At 38.5% G+C, this 22177-nt stretch overlaps 2 protein-coding genes across 5 annotated transcripts in view; both read right to left on the bottom strand.

Moving 5' to 3' along the window:
* Positions 1–11284, bottom strand: part of hipk3a (homeodomain interacting protein kinase 3a) — a 31247-nt gene extending 19963 nt beyond the window's left edge. For both annotated transcript variants that reach the window (XM_008411696.1, XM_017305454.1), the window contains exons 1-4: positions 10916–11284; positions 5542–6521; positions 5239–5430; positions 4483–4664 (exon numbers count right to left, since the gene is read on the bottom strand). In XM_008411696.1, coding sequence (XP_008409918.1) covers positions 4483–4664; positions 5239–5430; positions 5542–6521; positions 10916–10940 — 1379 coding nt within the window. In that variant the 5' untranslated portion in view covers positions 10941–11284. The remainder of the gene's footprint in view (positions 1–4482; positions 4665–5238; positions 5431–5541; positions 6522–10915) is intronic.
* A 1166-nt stretch (positions 11285–12450) lies between these two features.
* Positions 12451–21218, bottom strand: tcp11l1 (t-complex 11, testis-specific-like 1). 3 transcript variants are annotated; one of them, XM_008411694.2, is made up of 10 exons: positions 21042–21218; positions 20470–20604; positions 18834–18966; positions 18614–18734; positions 17725–17945; positions 17332–17468; positions 16035–16204; positions 15754–15935; positions 14415–14587; positions 12451–14322 (listed from the first exon to the last, which is right to left on the bottom strand). In XM_008411694.2, the coding sequence occupies exons 2-10, from the start codon at positions 20594–20596 to the stop codon at positions 14099–14101; spliced, it is 1488 nt and encodes a 495-aa protein (XP_008409916.1). In that variant the 5' UTR covers positions 20597–20604; positions 21042–21218; the 3' UTR covers positions 12451–14098. The 3 variants fall into 3 exon arrangements, with proteins under 3 accessions (XP_008409916.1, XP_008409917.1, XP_008409915.1); XM_008411695.2 differs by having other exon boundaries at positions 21059–21218; XM_008411693.2 differs by having other exon boundaries at positions 20909–21217.
* Between the last annotated feature and the right edge of the window lie 959 nt (positions 21219–22177).

Here is a 22177-nt window from a genome sequence, read left to right as displayed (position 1 = left end):
ACACACAACTTGAAGTGCACTCAGTCTCAGGCGGTCTAACCAAACTAAAAGCAGTATTTCAATTGAAAGCACTGCTTGCGTAAAATGTCATTTATTGGATGCAATTAAAGTAAAAGGACAAAAACAATCTTGAACAGCCTATACAACAAAAAAAGAAGCAGTACGTCAATAGTAGGGCAAGATGATTTTAGAAAATTTTGCAATGGTGTTAATAGTAAATATCAGTTGCAACATCTGACATTTTCTTCTTCCCTCCGTTTCTCATCTACCTTCATTCATTGCGTGACCTGTAGCATTTTGGGCAACACAATTTGTGTTGATGTGAGCATCTGCTGCCACAAGACTCTGTTCAATTGGCTGGATAATGAAATTAGTATGCAAGTTCATAACGCTTGAAATATATGTGAGCAATTATCGAACATCAAACAGTATCTAGCTATATAAATATTGTGACGTGGCAATATCAAAATTATTATGTTAAGCAGATCCTCCTCACATTTTGTTCCAAAGATTCTGATGCATTTCTCATGTCAAAATTCCAAACTTTTCCAAACTCTGACTTAAAGAATACATTTAAAAGCTTACCCTGGATTTTTGGCTGATACTTCTAGAGTAGTCAAGATATAAAGAAAAAAATCTGGAAGAGCAGTGAGGAAAGAATGCAGAGGAAAGGATCGGTGAGCAGGTAGGTGAATAGAGCCAATAATAAATGAAAGAATGGAAAGAAGATATATGAAAACCCTTGTATTTTCAAACTGTGGTCTGTCTCACCGCTTTAAGTGCTCAAAGTTCAATATCCACACTTATCCCAACATTTAAAATATTTTAATTTTCTTCTTTCCAAACTTTGTAGGATCCCCTTAAATCCTTCATTAACTATTATCATCCTATTGCTCAACCCTATAATAAAGCAATCGGGTAAATTTACTGTTGCTATAAGATCTAGTTTAATATGGAAGAGAACCACAGTATGGTTAACAATAACGGTAACCACTGAAGAGCTGCACAAATTAACCAGTGAAAACAGATCCATAATTAGAAAGCACAATGTTTGTGCTGATGACATATTCATTGTTAGACACTAAGAGGAAAACTATGTATTGTTCACTTAAAACATTGTCTAACCATAAATACATGTCCTAGATACTTCAAAAGAACCATAACGGGGGAAAAAAGTGAAGGTTGCAAGCCCACACTTAAATTTCAGTTTACATTTTGAACTCACATTTGAGCTTTAATGAGCGTGTTCAAAAACTTTGCCTGAATAAATAGTTCTGGAAAAACCAGGGAAAACCCCAGATTAGTTGAAAAAGAAAGAAAATGAAGTAAGAAGTGTTCCAAGCCTCACTGCATTGAGACTTGCATTGTGTGAACCTTCATCATGCAACAATACAGGTCAGAGGCTCACCAGAACATTGCATCATGCAAACCCCTTTTCCTAGCCACCCGATGTTTAAATAACCTAAAATAAAATGACAACTAAAACAGTTTGTCTTGCATGTGAGAAGAATATGGACTTCTACCACCCAGAGCTATACAACAAAGCAAGCACTATCGGTTTCTGCATACATAAAGGCACCCTTTCATAAAAACACAGACGAGTACAAAGTGCAGCAGATAACAACAAGACACTATCAACATTGTAAAAATGGAAACAAGATGAATGACAACAGGTTACCAAATGTCAACACGTTACTTCTCCAGTGAAAATATTTTAGTTCAAATGGCTCAAATTTGACCCTTCAGCGGCAAGAACTACTTTCTACCAGGTCGCTTTGAAATATCATTGCTAGACCTCTGAGGTCTTATCAAAATAACATATTCCAACCCCGTCTTTTCCTACAATCTCCAAACTACAAATGATTTTAGACCTCAACAGTTGAAACGGTTTGAAAATATAAAAAATCTAGGTGGGTAAATGCCTATTGATATGTCAGTGTTTATATGAGAGGAAGGATGTAGATACTTTAAAAACAATTAAATATCTATCCGATTTGGATTGTTATTTTTGTATGGGTCGCATACAGGAAAAAAAGGATTTTGGTCGCATTTGTTACATCTAAATTTGGACAGGCAAAATTTTTATATTTTTCTCCTCTACATCTTAGATGTGTATAGGAGTTCACTTACCATCTTTATTAGAGTTCAGAAAGTTCACATTTCTAGTTTTAGCAAATTTTAGTGGTAGCTAAATTGTGTAAAATATATTTGTTCATTATGAAAGTGTTTGGTTTGCGATAGAAGTGCACCAATTTATCAGCCAGCCAATTTATCGGTGTCGATTTCCTTAATTTTGGGAGCTCAACCAATAATTACATGTGAATCTGATCTCATCTACCTCAACAAAGGTAGAAAAAAAAAATCAACCACTGTTCTCTCCTGCTCTCTCGTGAGAGGTTTGATTGACTGACCGACCCACTGGGTCATGTCTGCACATTTGCAGTCAACAACAGTCGCCCCACTGTTGCCAACTCGGCGACCTTCTTGCTGCATTTACCGACATTTCAGACAAAACATTTTTTTTTTTTTAAATGGCAGTGGCCAAAATTGGAATCACCAGATAAGGCTTTCTAAAAGTTGGTCATCTGCAATTGGCTAGAAAACTGCAATCGATGCACCTCTAGTTTGTGAACCTTAATAGTTTAATGTAGCTTACACATGTCAATGATTTTGGTAATTTAAAGTGAAATTTTCTGAATTTAGACAAGACATTTATCACATCAGACATTATTTAATGGTAAAAATATTAGGATGCAGTATGTAACAGGCACGGGGAGCCCATTTATTTCATTCTCTGTATCAACTCAGACATATGAACACACCCAAAAACACAAACACCAAGGCAGGAATGCCAGAATGTTTTTTCCTGGATCTAAATGTGGGGTTTTCATAAACCACATTCTTCCCTAGCCTCTTGTGTCCTCACTGACCTCCCCAAGTCTCAGTGCCAGCCTGTTTTTAACTGAACTATGATCTCAGTGTTGCCAACACAGCTTAAGTCAAAAAACACACACACACACACAGACACGTATGTGCACACTCATACGCACTTAACCAGGTCAAATGCAGAGCAAATCCTTCATGTTACATAAGAGCTATGTGCCACACTAAGCCTCAGCACTCAAAAAGAGGAAGGTCTAGAGAGAGACCTGCTCATGCTAACAAAATAAGGAAGTTTCCCCACACCACTGCTGATGGCATTTCAGTGCTGCAAGCCTTGTCGCTTTAGATTTTAGTTCAACAGAAGTTGCAACAGAGCAGTAAGGTCTCAATTTCAAGTCCCTATTAGATCAAAACTAGCAGAAATTTAAGTCAGAACAACAGAGGAACTGCTTTATTTCTTACAGAGTAATAAAAGCAGCGCCGTCAAAAGGGGAGCACAGGGTGTGTGCTGTGCGTTTGCTGTCGACATTCTCCGCATGTGTAATAGATTGTGCAATGTTTGCAGACTTTCCAAGGCCTCGCTGGAACAGTTGGTGAAATGTCCAAGCAGGAATACAGATAAATTAAAGTTCCAGCCTACTGCTGTGTGGTTAATTAGGAAAATACTTTGACTTTCAAATATTTTTAGGCCTCAATAAACATGCAACACCAACAAAATTTTTACAATGCATTTCAAAATGGAAAGACTCCAATAGCAAAACTATGTTTCTTTTTTTTTTGGCTTTTTATAGTCTCATTTATTTTTAATTAAACCAGAGGCTCAATTTACTGTGCGTCAAAATATGAGCTTATAAGCTTCAGGCTTAAAATTTAATGACATTTTTTGCCCAACAATGTTTGATGAAGTTTAAAAGCCTAACCCATAAGCAGGATATCACACCTTTTATGACTGTCCTTATAGATACTTTGGTTGCCCTTGATCATAAAGACAAGGAGCAGAAATTAGGGTGTGATGAACTGGACGCATGCACTCGGAGATAAAGATAGAAAATATGCATTCATGCAGAAAAGAACGTAGAGAGATAGCAAACAGAACGAAAAGTGAAAGACTTGTCAGGAAACTGCCAGTCAGAGCATGCAGGTTAATACAGTCCAGTTTATATTAGAGGAGAGGCCTGAACACACTGACGCTGAGGAAAGACTTTCCTAAGCCCTGTGGGAAACATGCACATAAACAAGTATTAGCCGTGGGAATGGCTCAGACTGGTGCACTGGCAAGTTATCATGACAGATTTTAGGACGTTTCACATTACGGAAAAGCTGACCTTTCTTAAATGATCCTACTCTGTAAATCTCCTTTCTGGGCATACTTTATGTTGTCACTTCGGCTCCGAGTCATTTCCAGAAGCCAACTTGCTCTTTCTACATTAATAAATGTGGGCCGTATCAGAAAAGATCTGAGCTGAGTGGCCTTGGATAACAAACAGTCACTTGGATGAACAGAGACCAGTGAATCATACAGTAATAACCAGCACAGTCTTCACCCTTTACTGGGTGTATCCCAAGTGTTTCAGGGCATTAATAGTCGGCTGTTCTTACCTGTAGTATCTGGACTGAAGATAAGTGGAGCATACGGCCTTGGAGACATGGCTGGCTGAACCAAAATCAATGACTTTGACTCTGTATGGCTGCCTGGATGGATCCACCAGCATGATGTTTTCTGGTTTCAAGTCAGCATGGATCAAACCCAGATCCTTCAACTTCTTCAGGGCTGTTGCCACCTGGAGAGACAAACCAAGATATAAAGAGGATTGTTGAGCAATTAGAAGATATGTCTATTTTTTGTCATGATAAATTGTATGTCATTCTTAGCTTTTTAAGGCTGTGCCAATATATTATTTTCTTTCAAGGCCAAGAGCAAAGAAATGTGCTGCAGGCATTTCAATGGATGTAGTAGGTTTGAAACCAGAAAAAAAGAGTCCTCTGATTGGTGCATTACCAGATTTTATAAATGATGCATCAAATAGTCAACTAAAAACCTAAATTTGCCATTTTGTTTCTTGATCAGTTTTTTCCACTGTTGAAATGCAGCTCAAATTTACTAAAACTAAATGCTTTCTGCCCTCTATTAAACTTCAAAACTAAAACTTTGTGCTTTTTGGTCTGTAAACACATCAACAACCCTAAATAGCTTTACTGCATTTTTGAGAGAAAAAAAAAAAGAAATCCAAATGAGCCAAAGCCTGCCTCTGCAGGACACACTCCAATAAAAAACATCAACCTGTATCAGCCGGTAAAAGCCTGACTGATGCATCTTTGGCTGCCATTTAGTTCTCCAGTAGAAGCCCTTTTTACCTGCTGTAGAATAGGTCTGATGATTTTAAGAGGCAGTGGGCTGAACTTGTTCTGCTTCAGGAAGTCGTAGAGGTTTTGCTCCAACATTTCAAACACTAAGCAGGTGTGGCTGCGGTGATGAAAACACTCCAGAGCGCGCACCACATTGTGCTCCTCTGCATTTTCACTGCTCAACCGAGCCAAGATCTCCACCTGCCAATTAGAGAACCAAATTTGATTAAAATGCTATAATAATTCAGAAAGTGTACGTGTCAAGCACAAACATTTTATGGTCAAAAATTACTAAGTGTTTAACATTCTCACCTCGATCTGTCCTTGGCGTGCATAGGAGGGGTGGTTCTTCAGTATTTTGATGGCCACCACTTCATTTGTCCCCCTCTTCCAGCACTTCACCACCTGACCAAAGGTTCCCCGACCCAGAAACTCCAGAACCTCGTAGCTGTTCTTCAGCGAGTAAAGGACTTCATGCTGAACCAACTGATAGTCACCATCTCCTGATCCATTTCTGTTCACAGTGGCACCTGCCACAACCTCATTACTGCCATTGGTGCTGGTTTCAGTCCCACTGACCCCCACGCTGAGGCCGGTCACCTCATCAACCCTGCTATGTTGAGCGGTCAGAGTTCCCCCACCCCCGACTCGAACAGTGTCTGCATTGTTCCCAGTGCTTGTCTGCAACATGGCCACAGGTAGAGGAAGTGACGGCAGAGCAGGTACGTCCTCCACTATCTGCATGGTTCTGATGCGGTTACTTTCCCGCTGTTGTTCCCCACCTTCACCCGTCTTCTCCTCACATACCTGGGGGACACCTGAGTCAAGAAGGCTGATATAACCTCCTCTAACTTGTGCTCTTTTGTTTTTGGCCTCCTCCCACTCTGCTCCTAAACAGGCTGTAGCAAGAAGCCCGCAGTCCAAACCTCCACCTTCCCTCTCAAAACCTTGGTTAACAGTCAGCTGATCCTGGCACTCAGCCGGTCCTGCTTGCTGTATCCCTGCAGTCTGCAAAGTCCACTGCTCCGTTTCCCCAACCGGTTGCCCCCTGTTCGGCCTTCCTAACTCGGCAACAGTTGAGGACGGGATAACGTTGTTGGGAAATGCAATACCGTAATTGATTCCAATCACGTATGTCTTGGCCGGGAGTCGATGCTCAAAGGCTCTGCTGGTGTTATTACTGCGGTGGACTTCACCTGTGCGTCTGCTGGTACCACTGCTGCTCTTTCCTAAGGCACTTGTTTGAGCTGAGTGCAGGTGTGATGGGTAGACCAAGGCTTGTGAGGCCATACCTTAAAAGAAAAATGCATTTATTAGCTTTTTTTATTTTTTTTTTATTTTTTTTTTACACATTTTAAAACGTTTGCGATACAAACACTCAAGTTTGCCTGAGATTAGTGTTCAAAGGAAGTGGTGAAACTCAAAATGTCACCTTTTCTCCTACTATCCCCTCAGAGATACGTTGTGGGTTAAAAAAAAAAACCCATAATAAAAGCCACCAAAGCAAAAATAAATGGAGGCCTTCATGTCACTCTTACTGGAAAAGGGAACAAGTATTCTGTAATTGGAGATGGGGGAAGCCCAGCACATGTATGGCTAGTCCCTGCACGCCACACAGCAGGGTCAGTTTCACACAAACCAACGGCACATAGCAAACAGCACCACGGAGGGAAACATGATACACTATGAAGTGGGATGAGTGTTCTCCACCTCTGCGGCATCTTTACAAATGTACCGATTATATGAAAGACTTTTGTTTTGCTCTTTAAAATGTAGGCGAGATACAAAAACTATGAAGAAAAAGTCACTATCTGACCTTTTCAGGAAAACAATTTTAACTTGATGTGTTAGAGACCAAAAAAATTTTGTCAAATGCAGAAGTAATATCTGAACAATGCAACAGCTAAAGTGATGCAACCTGGTGACTTTCCACTGTTACAACAGAAAGACTAATTTCTCCCCCATTTCAAAATCTTAAGTGAATGTGCAATGAAGCATGTATCAAATTTTAACTCCCTCTCTATAACTTTTGGTGTGTTCATACTAAGAAACTGGAGTTTTTAAGAAGATAAAGAAAACAGCACAACCTGGTTTTTCAAACACAGATTTTTAGGGCCACAAAGCTTTACAAGTAAAGACGTACCGATCAATGTTTACCTCGTTACAGTACAGATTTTCCAGTTGTCCTTATAGCCTGAGCCTCTTGATATAGGAGCTATAACAAAAAGAAAAAAAAAACTTCTCTGGGTTCTTGGATAAAGAATCTACTTTGATTTCAACAGAAAAATGAGGGATAACCACAATGTCCCCATTTAGTTTCAATGTACTTTGTCTATAAATTTCTTTTTATGAAATTCCAAAGAATTTTGAGCAAATTATGTTGGATGATGCCATTATGGACAACACAATTCTCAGTGTTGTTGTGTGAAATGTCTAGGGATAAAAAACAAAACCTACTAGAGAAAGAAAAAACTAATGTCTATTTGTCAGGAATTTCAGTATATGGTCACAACAATGTGACTTTTACCAAGCCAAAACAAAGCAATACAATGAAAAAACTGTGCCTCTAAATCTAACAGGCAGTGCACTGCCAGTTCCTATGCACTGAGGAACTGGCTGGACAAATAAAATGAAACTAACCTTTACGCTATCAATTGCCGCACATATTAAAAGACATTGAAACTGCTGATTAAGTAATGCTGGTGATGCAAAAAAAAAAAGAAGAAAAAACATCAATTTAAATGCTTTTCTTTTTAATACCCACAATCGGGAATTGACCTCTAAATTCAGATCAATTCATCTCCATTAAAGTCAACTCACAACAAGAACAAAATAGTGAAAATAGGTTTGCGTTTTTTTCAGCGGAAATTATTTCTGAGCGAAAACAACCCATGGTAATTTCTAATACTATAAAATGATTTTTTTCATATTACATTTGGTGATACATTACTATAGCATAGTTCTCTAAAAGTGTCCAATGAAAGTGTGTGGGACAAGGTTAAGAAATTGTACCAAATTCTGCATTTTTAGAAATTAGAAGACAGATTATTATTTACAAAATTAATCCTTTTCAGCACAAATACTCTGTATATACATGTGTGTAGATTCAAAAGGAGAAGCTGTAAGAAATATTTGTATGGTGCTGTAGTTGTTTTAGGAATGTCAGCTGGGTTAGAACTAAGACCACAAAAGAGACTTTCCTAACGTAACTTACTGTTCATTTACTGTTTAGACAGCCTTCAGCAGGACCCCAACTCGTAACTCGCTCATGTTGCATGGGCCGATTACGTACCTACCAGAGCTGTGTAATAATATCGATTTTGTGATATTTATCGATATTTTCTTTCCTAGAAAAAAAATCTATATTCATCCGCAAGTATCGTAACATCCAACTGTCACCTTGCTCACTCACTGCTTGCTTCACCGGGAGAGTGATTAGGTCATCAGGCTTAGAGATTCCTTCAGATGTTAAGTGTCAAAGTTAAACAGGTACCAAACTATTCAGAGCAGGGTACTTGGTGCACTTTATTTACTTTACAAATGCATGTAAGCTACAGTTTGTACCGTTTCAATTAAAAGAAACATGTTTTCTCATCACGTCTTTGATTCATTTTGTCCAGCTGTTAACTTTAAGTCTGTGTCCATGTCCAACCAGAGCCAGGTATTGTGTAGTTGGTGTTTTTAATCAGTTTTCAGTTAAATTAATTCAGTCCAACTCTATAACAGTCACAAAATGTCACCAAAATCACTCTGTCCCTCTAAAATCTTTCAGAAAATCGCAAAAGTATATTAAATTGTATCATTTGCTGAATATCGCAATATATATCGTATCGTGAGCAGAATGCTGTGAATCGTGAGATTATTGTATCACTACAGCTCTAGTACCTACAGCATGGTAGTCATTCTGTAATGGTGCAGAATCTGTTTTGGGTTTTGTTGTTGTTGTTTACAGGCTCCAATAATGTTAACCCATTATTGGGTTAACATTATTGTTAACCCAATAACAATTGGGTTAACAATAACCCAATTGTTATTGGGTTATTGTAAATGTTTACAAAACATTTACAAATGTTTTGTGAACATACAAAAACTGTGACGTTGCCTTAAAATTAATCAGTATTCTGTTTTTTATATTTTTGCTTTTATATGCTGAAAAGATAAAGGGTCCTCTGATTTGACTCCTTCAAAGAACAGAAAAGTCAGATTCTTCAGAATCTGACCTGCTGATCAGAGCAACTGGATGACTCATCTCTGCAAGGAAACTGGTGCACCTGAGCAATTTTTAAAAAAAGCCAAATACACAATATGAAAATTATGCAATGAGAGGAGCACTCGTCTCACTGCAGAACGTAGCTGCACCATGTCAACAAGCTGAACACTGGCAGAGAATCAGATCAACAACCACACTTCCTGAAAGTTCCCAAACAGAGACACAGATTGTGCCTGCCTGGACTTACGACTCAGAAGACTTCACATTTCAAGCTCAATCAAATGTCACATGAACATTCCTGAAATCGGTCAATTTAAAGGGAAAACAAATAAATGCATTAAAAAAAAATCAGCTCAACAACAAGACAGTGGACTACCAAACTAGCTGCACACAGGCTCAGACAGGCAGGCAGTGGGGTGTGCCTCTTAGCCAGCTTTACAAGGAGCACACCTCTTTTTCTTGTGACAAGCAAAGCAAGTGAGTTTTAACCAACTCCATAAGCACACCGAAAGCTCTCTAATTACAATTCCAGCAGCCGACATCTTCTACAAATATAATTACCCCTCTTCATGGGTAAGCAAAGATCAAGTTATGCACTGTTGGAAACTACTACACCCAATCACCACCCACAACTGCAAGTCAAGCAAACACTGTTAATAACTTAATGATGCAACTGACAAAGAATTTCGGCCACCACAGCAGACGGGCAACCATCATGGGGCTGGCATGGTGTAAATATGTCATCCATGCTGTGCTCGCTCTCAGTCTTTTGAGGGACAGTCTTGTCTGTTACACCTCCTGCCAAACTGTGTAGCCTGATATCCCAGGGGATTGGCCTGAAATAGAGATCCAGCTTCACAGAGGGCAAACAAACACAAATACAGAAGTGTGTATACATGTCCGTGGGTTCAGCTGGCGTTTGTTTTTTTGGTAAATGTGTACACCTCACAGTTACTACAGTTTAATCTAAGTGACAGTTGACATATGGGAGGAGAAGGGGAGTGTGTGTTTGCGTGTGTGTGTGTGTCCGTGAGTACGTGCGAGTTTGGGGGATGGGCAACCCCCCACCAAGACACCTGTTGAAAGTGCTTTTGTCACACAACCATAAATAATAGCCGTCTGATGGTGTGTGGGGGAACCCATTTCGAGTTCACTTCAATAAACAAATGAAGCTCACTTTACTGTCTGTTTAGCAATTACTTAAAGTATTTTTAACATTAAAAAAATATACACAACCACAACCAAACAATAGCTAAAATATAACTCAAGAAATTAGCACTTACTTTAATTAAAAAACTGTTTTGAGTAAACTGGTTAACCTTCAATGGTAACGGTCTATGAAAAGATAACACTGAAGTTAGCAAACAAGCTAGCTACGAGCGAAGTCCTACGGACCTTAAAACAACGATTACCCATCAACAAATATAATACGGAAAGTGTATTCGGCTATATTTTTAAAGAGATGGAACCACATACCTTCAGTAAGACCAGAAAATCGCATCACTCAAAGTGTCAAAGAGCAGGCTAGCAACGAACACCCGCACCACAGCCAAACTCTGTAACGGTGCTGCTGTTGCTGCCATCTTGTTCAACGACGAGGAGGACACACCGAGAGACTTTTCGCACATTTGAAGCTCAAAGCCACGCAAAAACAACAGCATTTACAAAAACGAACTATGGTCCATGTTTTAGAGGGCCGTCTTGGGTCTCACTAAACATTAATATCGTGTCTAGTCGAGGCGAATATCGGAGTTTCTAAACTTTTGCATGTTAACACGCCTCGTCCCCCCCGACCGAGTTAGCTGCTGGCGGCTAGCTTGTTGCTGCTGGTTCGGTAGCTTGTTGCTTCTCCGCATGTGTGGAATGTTGGGGAGGGGAGAAGGAGGAGTAAAAGTGCTCTGAGTCACACTGACGGCGAGTCAAAACATTTCTAAACTTCCATGAGCTAACTGCAGTCTTATGTTTACATACAGGCTGTCATATTAATTGTGGGTTTCTAATCATTTTGGAGGAATTCTTGCTTTACTAGCAACTTCATGACCTTTTAGAAACAAAAATTAAATGCACATATTTAATGTTCCATTTGTAATTCACAAAGGGTGATGGATAAAGACAGGACTATATGCACTAAAATACCCCAATATTCCTGCTGTTTAGTCAGTAGTGAGTGCCTTTAAAACGGCATACCTAACATGATATTGATATTTGGGTTTAAAGGCATAAAACGGTTTATTTTAATTTTTGTTTCTGTGTTTGAGAAGTTTTTTTAATTTTATTATTATTATTATTATTATTATTATTATTATTGTTGTTGTTGTTGTTGTTTTTTGCTCTATTCCTGTTCACATTTTCTATCTACAGAATATCAATATTAGATATTTCAGATTAAAAAAAAAACATTTATAAAATCCCAAACATTCTCATAATAATGTCAGAAATTTTCATGAGGAATATCAGACATTTTCTAATATTGAAAAGTCTTACAATTATAACTTGTTCTAATTTGTGCTTCGGCCCATTGTTCTTTTGAAACACATTGATGTCACACTGTAACCATCTAGCTGTTTTGTGTAAGAATTTATTATTCTCACCACTTTTAATAATGCACCAACAGCAAAAAAACAGTTATTTGATTAGACTACAAACATCATGTTTGACAGTTGTTACAGTGTCTTGTTATATTATTGCTTATGTGCAAACTGATTTAAGGTCATAATGCAATAAAAACTGACAATACTTTTTCCAATGTAGTTAAAACTTAAAAGTAAAAACAAAAAGAGCATTTTGGAAGTTTTTGTTTTTTAAACGATTTTAAATTGGAGCTCTGGCTCCATCTACTRGCTCACAGGTGCGTTACATGCAAACAACTTGAATGTATTATGCAACTATCCTTTCTTACAATTTTCATTTTGTTGGTGTTAGAAACAATTATCTTCCAGTGTATTATATTACAGATGACATCACTGGCAGATGAAGGATTTATAAGGATATTAAAAAAGAGAGAGACTTGTTAATGTGAAGGCAAACAACTCTTTATTGGAACATCCAATTTCCACCTTAAGACAAATAACAATTAAGCCAAAATAATCAGTATGTGATATATGAGAACAGTAGCAAGCAGAAAAATGTGATAAATTGATACGAATACATTTTAAATTCAAACATAAACATAAATAACTGTCAGACTGTCAGGAAAATATGCTGAACATCTGAAAATATCAACAATAAGTTAACAATGAGTGAATACAATTAAACTGGAACTAAAACTCAGTAACACTGAAAACCACAATTGGCCCTTAATTCCATAGTTCCCTTCAATGAATTGGACTGAATCCATATCCATCCTTTGCTTTGTTGTCAATTAAAAACGTTAAAACTTGTTCTCTGAATAAGTTGAGGACGCAATAGACTCACTCCCACCCTTTATATTTTGAGATTATAGTTTCTGTACTTGGAGATCTTGATGGAAGCCTTCCAGCCTCCAGACACGAAAACTTTAGGCTAGACTATATGTGGAATTTTTATGTTCTTAAATATAATTTTTAAGATCATCTGGCTTACAGTTTATTTATTGGACCATTGTGTCTCTGCTATTCCTTTTACATTTATTTATCTGTAAAGGTTGACTAACGTGTCTTAGAGAGCTCCAAAAAAGTACAAAGAAGTACGTAACTCAGATATTGATAATTTAACATTTAAATACAAATACAGCATACAATGTTCTCAAACAACAAACCTGGCCTTTATGGAAGTGTGGAAAGAAGAAAGCCGTAGTTAAAAAAAAGCAATAAAATCTTCCATTTCATATTTGCGTGTAAGCTAAATATTACACGCAAAATGCTGTAAAACATGGCGGTGGAAGCATCATGCTAGGCTGATGTAGTTATTCCACAAAGACAGCTGATGGATGAAAATACATACAGGGCAATATTGGAAGAAAACTCGTTAGACACTGCACTAATTGAAAATTGATGCCGACATCCGTTTTCAACACCAGTTTGTCTGATTTTTAACTATTTTGCTAAGAATTAGCAGAAAACCTTTATTCTCTACATGTGCTACCTGCAACAAACATACCCCAGTAGACGGAATATTTAGAAAGCATTCGAACAAATGGTCTTAATGCATTCCACACTTTTCAAGTATTTGCTTAAAATGGTAATACCACATATCCTTTAACTTGCACTTCCCAAATACGCACTAATTTGTGTTTGTCTATCAAATAAAATTCCAATGCACCGTTTTCAAGTGTGTGGTTACAAAGAGACTAAACGCGTAACAATTCAAGAGAGGTGAATAATTTTGCACAGATGTATATGTCATACTGTTCCCGGTGATGGCAACTGCAATACGGAGTTAAGTTATCCATCCCTAGCAGCTACGCTTAATAAATTAATGCAAACATAGGTACTGCAAATGTGACACTTATGAGGTCTGATATTTCAATGAAGAAACAACACTGCGTTAGTACATGTGAGTGAAATGACTGTTGTTTTAATCAAGTCAGTTGAAGGTGCTCGCTCAGCAGGGCTCGCTTGCCTCCCAGCTTAAAGATCAGCCTCCTAAACTCTTTTCTCTACATCCAAACCGTTGCTAATGAGGGGAAAAAGAAACCACAGACCACTCTTCACTCTGATGTTCCTCCATATCTGTGGGGGTTTATGTCTCTGTGCTGGAGCTCTCCCCCGGCGTCAACATATTCTGCAGGATCTTCTGGTAGAACGGAGAGAAGACCAGCTTGTTGTAGTTGACCAGTCGGCCGAAGCGGATCGAGAGCTCTTTTAGTTCTCTGCTGACCGGCGCCAGGCCTCCGGGGAGAGGAGGCGGCGTCTTGTGTTGACTGGACTCCAGGGCAGCCAGTAGATAGCTCTGAATCCGAGAGTCTGGGTGGGGGAGAAGGAGGGATCTTTGGTCACAGCAAAACAACCAGCATAAATCAGCAAATAGAGACACGAAACCAAGAGCGCCTCCGTACCCATCAGCTTACGGACTGTGTTGTCTGGCTGGATGACGGCTGAGATCTGCCCTTTAAGAGCGCTCTTGCTCTCAGCTGAGAATGAGGAGAAGCCATGCTGGCTTAAACAGTGACTCAGCTCAACACACAGCTTCTCCCCTATGGTTGCTAGGGCCTCCTGCATACTAAATGACCTGRAAAAGCAACAAAATAGACTTTAAAATATTGTCTAATCACAGCCGAAAAAGTTACGTGCTTCTCGGAAAGGTGATAATCACTGTAAAACATTCAGAAAGTAATTACTGCTGTTAATAACCTGTTTGTTTCCTTTGTATATATAAAAGAAATACAAACAGAATCTATTCATAATTTTATTCTGCTTTCTGGCACATATCTTTGCAGAGGTCAAAATGGTTTACATGTACACACAAAAAGCACCAAAAAAGACCACAGCAATAAACATTTAAAACATTTTTCACTTTTTGGGCAATTGATTTTCTACAGAGTCGATTATCTAAAAGATACACAATTCAACCTCGTTGCCTGCAGTTCCGCCGTCTGGAATAACTGAGATGGCGACTCCAAGCTCAATAAAACAAAAACAACCAAAACACACATTCTCTAAATTACAAGTTCAGACTACAGAGAGTAAAGGTATGTAAACCCAGTTCCCATAGTTACAGAAGTTAAGACATATCAGAGCTTTCTCTGGATTAGCTTTGGTTTACCTTCAAAAGATAGGTGTGTCAAAATGAAAGAAAAAGATGGCAATTTAATTTCTTCAGTGTGCGATTTGTGCAAGAAAAATACAGTCCCTATGAAAGTAGGGATATACATTAATCCCCAAATCACATATACCAAGACAAGCATTAACAACTTCACAGGCGAAACCAAAATAGCATTTATTCTGGAAAAGTTGGCCTGACGAATAGGCAAAACTGAGTCTCTGGATGTGCAAAGTTGGTAGATACATAAAAGGTCACACATTTTAGCTTTATTTTAAAAATACTTCTCAATCTACTTTCCTTCCACTTTACAACTATTTATTGCTTTGTGCTGTTCTCACAAACTATATAAAATACACCGAAATGTGTGGCTGTATCATTACAAAATGTGGGAAAAAAAGACGTGTGTGCATAAGCATATGGAGTTCAAAACAACTCAAATGAAGTCAAACTAATCCCACAGAGGTCAAGTTAAATCCCACAGAAATTCGAAGTTTGGAACTGGTTTGGTGAGTTTATAAACAGCTGATCTTACTACAACATAAAAACTTAATAGCTGCTGAGACGTTAAAACCTATTGTTTACTTGAAAACATTGGACATCAGAGAATCTCCAGAGTAAGTACTTGTACTCACGGCATGTGCATTTCTGTGAGCATGGCACTGACAGTGTTTTTAAGAGTCTCCATCAGTCCTGGCAGGCCTGAGATGGCTTCTCCTGTGGTAGTGTAGACAATCAGAAGCACAGAGGAGAGTAGAACTAACCACTCGGCCTCCTGCTGCATCTCTAAGAACCGAACTTGGTCCATCAGTACTGTCTGGAGAGAAAAAAAAGGGGTTCCCTTGGTGAGCAAAGAATAAAAACATAAAAATTCAACCAAACTTGTGAGCAAAGACCGGAAGTACAGAGCATTTACCTCTGGGAAAGGGTCTGACGCATGGTCCCACCTGAGCAGGCGAATGTATGCATGATTATGGACATTTAGTGGGTGAAGTGGGGGGTCACTGGAGGCAGAGGCACAACTCTCTGTTTCTCTCAGGGATTTCACCGTCTCCTCAAGCCACTTCTTTGTGTAGTCTAATGCATCTAAACAGGAAAGGACATTTTTATTCTTCGCAGCAGCAAAAGAGAATCTCAATGAGAACTTCAGATGTTAAAATTGGCTGATTTTATGTTGAACTCATGTGTGACTGGTCAATTGAGAAGTAAGTGCACATTCAAACCAGAGCTAAATGTGCTGCTTTAAATTAAACAGATGGTGTTTCCTGGATAGTCCACTTCATTTAAAAAGTGGCAAGAAGTCATCTAAATTCTGGTTCGGTCCAAACTATCTAATTCTGGGCTTTCTAAAAATGTGGGTAAAATACTGCTTGGAAGTTGACTCTGTTGCCAGAACTCCATAGCAGAAAAGCAAGCAGACCAACCGGAGAACCAAAGAATGAAGGTGAACCAAAATGAGGAAGCAATGGCTCACATTTGTATGATTTAAGGCATAGAAGAAAATTTAGAATTTTAAATCCTTACTCAATATCACCAGTATAGTTTCTCTCCCTCTGTCTGTTTTCCAAATAACTCACTGGCTCGAGAGTTGCTATTTTTTTTTATTTCGTTGTGTTTTCTTGAGCACAATGACAATAAAAGGAATTCTGATTCTGGCTCACTTGCAACAAATCAATTTTTTGAGGGTTTAATAATTAGGAAAGCACTTTAAGCAAAAATATCCATTAATCAATTTTCCCAAGTAATAATAGTAATAATCCCAAGTAATAATAATTCAGATATCCAGAATGGTATTTGTCAACATTTCACCAATCTCAAGCATTCTTACTAGGACAAATAATGTCATCTTATACCTTTTTGCATTTTATGTCTGCAGCAACATCAATACATCCTCTTTTTGTAGGATTAATATTGTGGGTAGCTGAATTTGAGGAGGAGAAACTCTCTTTTCAGACATCTATTCAAAAGAATTAGAGGTAGATGCATTTTGATTTTATATTAACAGGATATATTATGAATTTTTCAGACACATAGTCCCATATTATAGCACAATCAAGTAACTGTGTTACCTTCACCTGCTTAGCACAAGGCAAACGAGTCCACAAGAATAAACTAGCACACAGAATACCACTGAAATGACTACCCCAGACTTGGTAACACAATTACAGATGTGGTGCGACCTAAAGGAGTTTTGTAAAGATACCATTCCTTACTTGGTTGTTTCTCCAGAAACTCCTGAAACTTGTTCCTCTCATACTCTACAGACAGCTGCATGAGATGTGGCTTGATGCTCTTCAGTGCAAAGTTAGCCATGTCCACCTTCATCAGGTCCAGCACAGAGAAAATAGCCCTGAGTGGAGGCAGAACATGCACACTGTTGTAAAAACAAAACAACTAACTCTGATTTTGCAGCGCAGAATTAAGGCGGTCAATGATCTCTCGCTTCATGTGCATGTTTATGATTTGTGTTCATCTCTACGCTGCCATTTAACCAAGGGAACATCCCTTCGCAACGAGCAGACTTGCACGCTGATTAAATTACAGGGTCTAAAAATAAACCAAAGCTTGACCAGCGCAAAGCCAATAATAGTGTGTGCATGGCTCACTTCAGCAGAGGAACAATCTCAGTGATCTGCCTCAGTTTCTTGACATCCTCATCTCTGCAGGGGGCGCACAGAGAACCCATCATCTCAACGACAAACTGGGACAGCTGGCTGATATTGAGAGCTCCATTTTCAGCCTGCTGCTGGATTAGTGGCAGATCCAGAACCTCTTCGATGCGGGAGCACAGGCGCCCATGGCCCGGCAGCAAAAAGGACAGGAGCGTCTGGATGGAAGATTGGAAAGAGAAAGGAACGTTAAATCTAAGGAGGAGATCAGTAACAGATATCATTTTGACATTGTCATATATAAGCCATATGTGCTAAAGAGGGAGAGCTGTTGATGAATTTGTATGAAGGAGGTAGTTAGTTGTCACTCAAAGAAAACCAAGTTTTGTTGATCTCATCGTCCAATTCCTTTTTCTAAAGCGCAACTTGGGAAAGTGTACCAGAATTAGCCTTTTGAAGCCAGACTTGCACCAATGAGTGCAAGTCTGGCTTGCACTCATTGGCTTTAAATTTGAGCTCCTCTGCCTTTTCTTCTGCTCTCGTTCGTCCATCTTCTGCCCGTTTTCTCTCCTCTTGGGCTATGTTACTCTATTGTTTAAGGGAGTAAACGAGAGGCTCCTATTAAATGCTTATAACCATTTAATAGGAGCCTTGAAAACAATTTTTTCATATTTTCATAGTATTTGAACGTCTTTACTTCAGCATTTGCTGCCTTTGTAGAACACATGTTCTGACCTAGACCAACACACTAGAAAAAAATGTTTTGATACTGGTCAGTTACTGACTACACTCTTTGAACAGACTGATAATAAGAAAAATATCACAAACAAACACAGATAATAAGCAATCAAGTGTTTAATGCGTCCTTGATCTGATCAATTCTCACCTCTTTAATCTCGCCCAGGAGTTTGATGGCATGTTCGTATGACGGCGGATCCTCGTTCAGCTGAGCTTCCAAACGATCCCAAAATACTTTGTGCATAATCTCCTTCACTCTGTGCTCCAAACTGTGCCAGGACAAAGAGTAGTTTTCTCCATACTGCACCAGCAAATAAATCTAAATAAAAGGCAAACGTCTAGAAGACTATCAAGCTTTTAACCCATACCTTCCTTCAGGAAGCTYTGTGGGCTTGACTTGAAAGTCCTTGTTGACCATGATTTCATGAGCTAATGCCATGTTTGTTACCCCCTTAGCTGTCTCCATCAGCTCCTCAACAGAAACCAACCTGGGTGGGCTGGCTGTAAGAAAAGGAAAACAGATTCATTACATTATAGAAATGTTAAGTGGAAGACCAAAAACGCATGTAGACTCCTCTGCAGAGACAGCACCATACCCAACTTCCACACAAATGTATAGCGTTAATATTGGAAGGTTTCATGCATCCACGTTTTGCATAAACTGTTATCTGCATAAACTCCAAAGTGTAATCTTTTTATCTGAGTACCATCTAATTTTATAGTAATAGTATTATGCTAGCACTAAAAAGTGAAGGTCCACATTCATTCACTTTTTACACTTCAATGTAAAAGGTGAAGTTTTCTGTGGGGCTTAGATCAATTTGTTGCTAGATCAACCTCAGTGAAATCATCATTGAAGCATTTTCTTTCAGCAACGTGGGCAGGTGCCAGATCGTGATGGGGCATAAAATCAGCATCTGCAAAACACGTTTCATTAGAAGAAATCATAAAGTACCCTAGAGTTTCTGGGTAGATGGTTGCACTAGCCTTCATGTAACACAGTAGACCCACAGTGGCAGATTACCTGGCTMACCAGATCATCACTAACTGTTGAAACTTCATACAAGACCTCAAACTGTTTGGATCCTGTACCTCTTCACTCATCCTCCAGAATGTGTGACYTAAATTTCCAAATCAAATGTGAAATATGCTTTTGTTTGACTATTGATGACTGAGCAACAGTCGAGTCCTTTTTTCATTCTCCCAGATAAGATGCTTCTGGCATTGTCTCTGGTTCAAGAGAGGTACAACGCAACAGCTGCACTGAATTGTCTTGTGAATCTCCCCCAAGCTCTTGAATAGGCATAGCTTCACAATCTTCTCAATCTATTATTGTCTATATTTTTCTACTACACATCCTCCATTCATCCACTCAATTTCCCAATACAATGTTTGCATTGAGCAATCTATGAAACAGCCAGCTTCTTTAGCAGTGGCCTGTTTTATATTACTCAAAACAAAATGTAAACAAATACATATAAAAAAAATCTAAAAAAAAACACAACATTTTTAATAAACAGGTTAAAATCCCCCCCCCCCCAAGAAACCCCATCTGAATCTGTTGATCCACAATAGATGGCAGCAGGATTGTAATGAAGGAAAGATCATTTTTCTCTTCTTTACCAACAAGGAATCCCTGAAAAACTAATAAAAGGCATCAACTGACATATTTTGTTTCTGAAATTTATAAGAGGTTGATTAAAAAAGCCAAGACAATAGACAATAAATAACTTTGAAAAAGTACTTGAACACAAATACAAGTAAATATGAAGGTATACAAACCTTGATATATGTTTTTAATGATAAAAATATTAATTATGGTACTAAAGGAAAATAGTAAGAGTATACACGGTAAAACTATTCCATTAAAATAAAATAAAAACCAGCAGCACATTCAAAAGAAAACAAATGACCAGAAATAAAGGCTATCATGTAGTAAATAGTGAAATAAATTAACGATTCCATTCAGTTTTTGAATATGACTGTACATAATGTTTTCTTCACCTTGTAGCGTGTTCTCTCTGTGGGGGCTCGGCGTGCTGGCCCTGACCTGCTGCTCCGCAGTCTCCTCAGTTACATCCTTTAACTCCTTGTCTCCTTCGCGCTGTAAGCGGTCTGACTCGTTAGGCATGCTGGATTCTGCAGGATAACAGGCGACACAGACGCGTCAAGTTGCAGAGATTTTCTTTTTTTTTTTTTTAAACCCGATGGGAGCTCACAGCCAACCAAAGGAAAACAGTGACGCTCAGTCTGTTTTGAGTTCTGAGGACAACACGATACAATCTGAGGAAGATGTGAAGGTTTGTTTTGATGACGTAATCCACATGGGATGAGGAAGAATCATCGGGTTACTAAAGAGCTGGAAATGACACAAGTAACCAGCTCAAGGCTTTTTTTTTTTTTTTAAAGAATCTGTTTCTGCAGTCCGATCTATTACATTTACCTTCAAAGCTCAGCGTTAAGAGATGCAGAGCCCAACTTCTTCAGATAGCAGCTCGACTCTAAGCCCACAACAACAAAGCCCTGTATGACACAGCTTCTCCCTCACAGCTCACACATAGCGTCWCTATGGCTACCTCAGATTTATTTACACCTTTCTCACAGTCGTGGAAGGTCTCCAACAAAGGCAAGGTTGTATTTCCCACACGGGAAACTCGGGTTTAGTCACGTCGCAGCTTGGCTTTTTTYCCCCCCCATCAGCTAACAGCAACCGCTAACAACCCGGACACTTCCTGTGATGGGCGGAGCTACTGTGACGTAACAGTCGAGCCCTCTGAAACTAAACTCAAAAAGAMGGAGAGCAGGAAAAAAAAAACATCTGAAAATATCTGACTAAAACGTCAAACGTGTCATTTTTCATACAGACATTACTGAGAACTCTACTTCTTTAAAGTTAGTACAGTACTCAAAAACCTTTTATATTGAGTAAATACATTACTAAATACATWGTACATTTTCTTTATAGAAATGCACAAAGCGCGTTCTGTAAAAATGGCCAGTTCTAGTTTTGGAAAAGYCTATCTTTCATYCGTGTCGCAAAACAATCTGAGAAATGCGACTTTTGAAATTTTGTGTTAATGTTGCTGATTAAAACAGGTCATGGAGTATATTTAAGTACATCTTGATTTCCTAAAATRTGTCCATATATCTCTTATTTACATAAAATTAAAATAGCCATGTATTTTCTGTTGGCAGAAAGCGGAAGGCTTACTTAAAGATAAGATTATAGCACAAGAAAACTTTCCTTTCTTCACAGGAAAGCTTGCTTGTGAATACAATTTCCTATTTTTAGTCAAATTAAAATACCACTGAACACATATTTAATTAAAACCGCACAAAAATGACTTTAAAGATATTTCTTCATCACTGTATGCAGACAGACAGAAACTATATTAGTCTGAATTTGCAGCCATCACTAGATGCTTAGCAGTCAGCAAGACGAAGAAAATAAGTTTTAGCTGAACATTAGCAGAATGGCTGTTTATTCAATTTTTATCTTTTTGACTTTAATCGATTTCTTTGTAGCCAAAGGCCTGGTTAAGGCCTTAATAGCTGTTTTGCCTATAACAGGTCCAAGACTGCTTATGGTTTTTATTCACTTTAATACAACAGACGAAATGAAAAATAACCTCAATGATGTTGCATTTTTCCAACTATAAATTAAAATATGTAATTAAGTACTTAAATTTGTTCTTTTTATATTATGATTGTA

Source organism: Poecilia reticulata, linkage group LG6 (genome assembly GCF_000633615.1).
Source record: "Poecilia reticulata strain Guanapo linkage group LG6, Guppy_female_1.0+MT, whole genome shotgun sequence".
Classification (NCBI taxonomy): domain Eukaryota; kingdom Metazoa; phylum Chordata; class Actinopteri; order Cyprinodontiformes; family Poeciliidae; genus Poecilia; species Poecilia reticulata.
The sequence above is the reverse complement of the archived record's forward strand: the minus strand, read 5'-3'. Positions and strand labels throughout refer to the sequence as shown.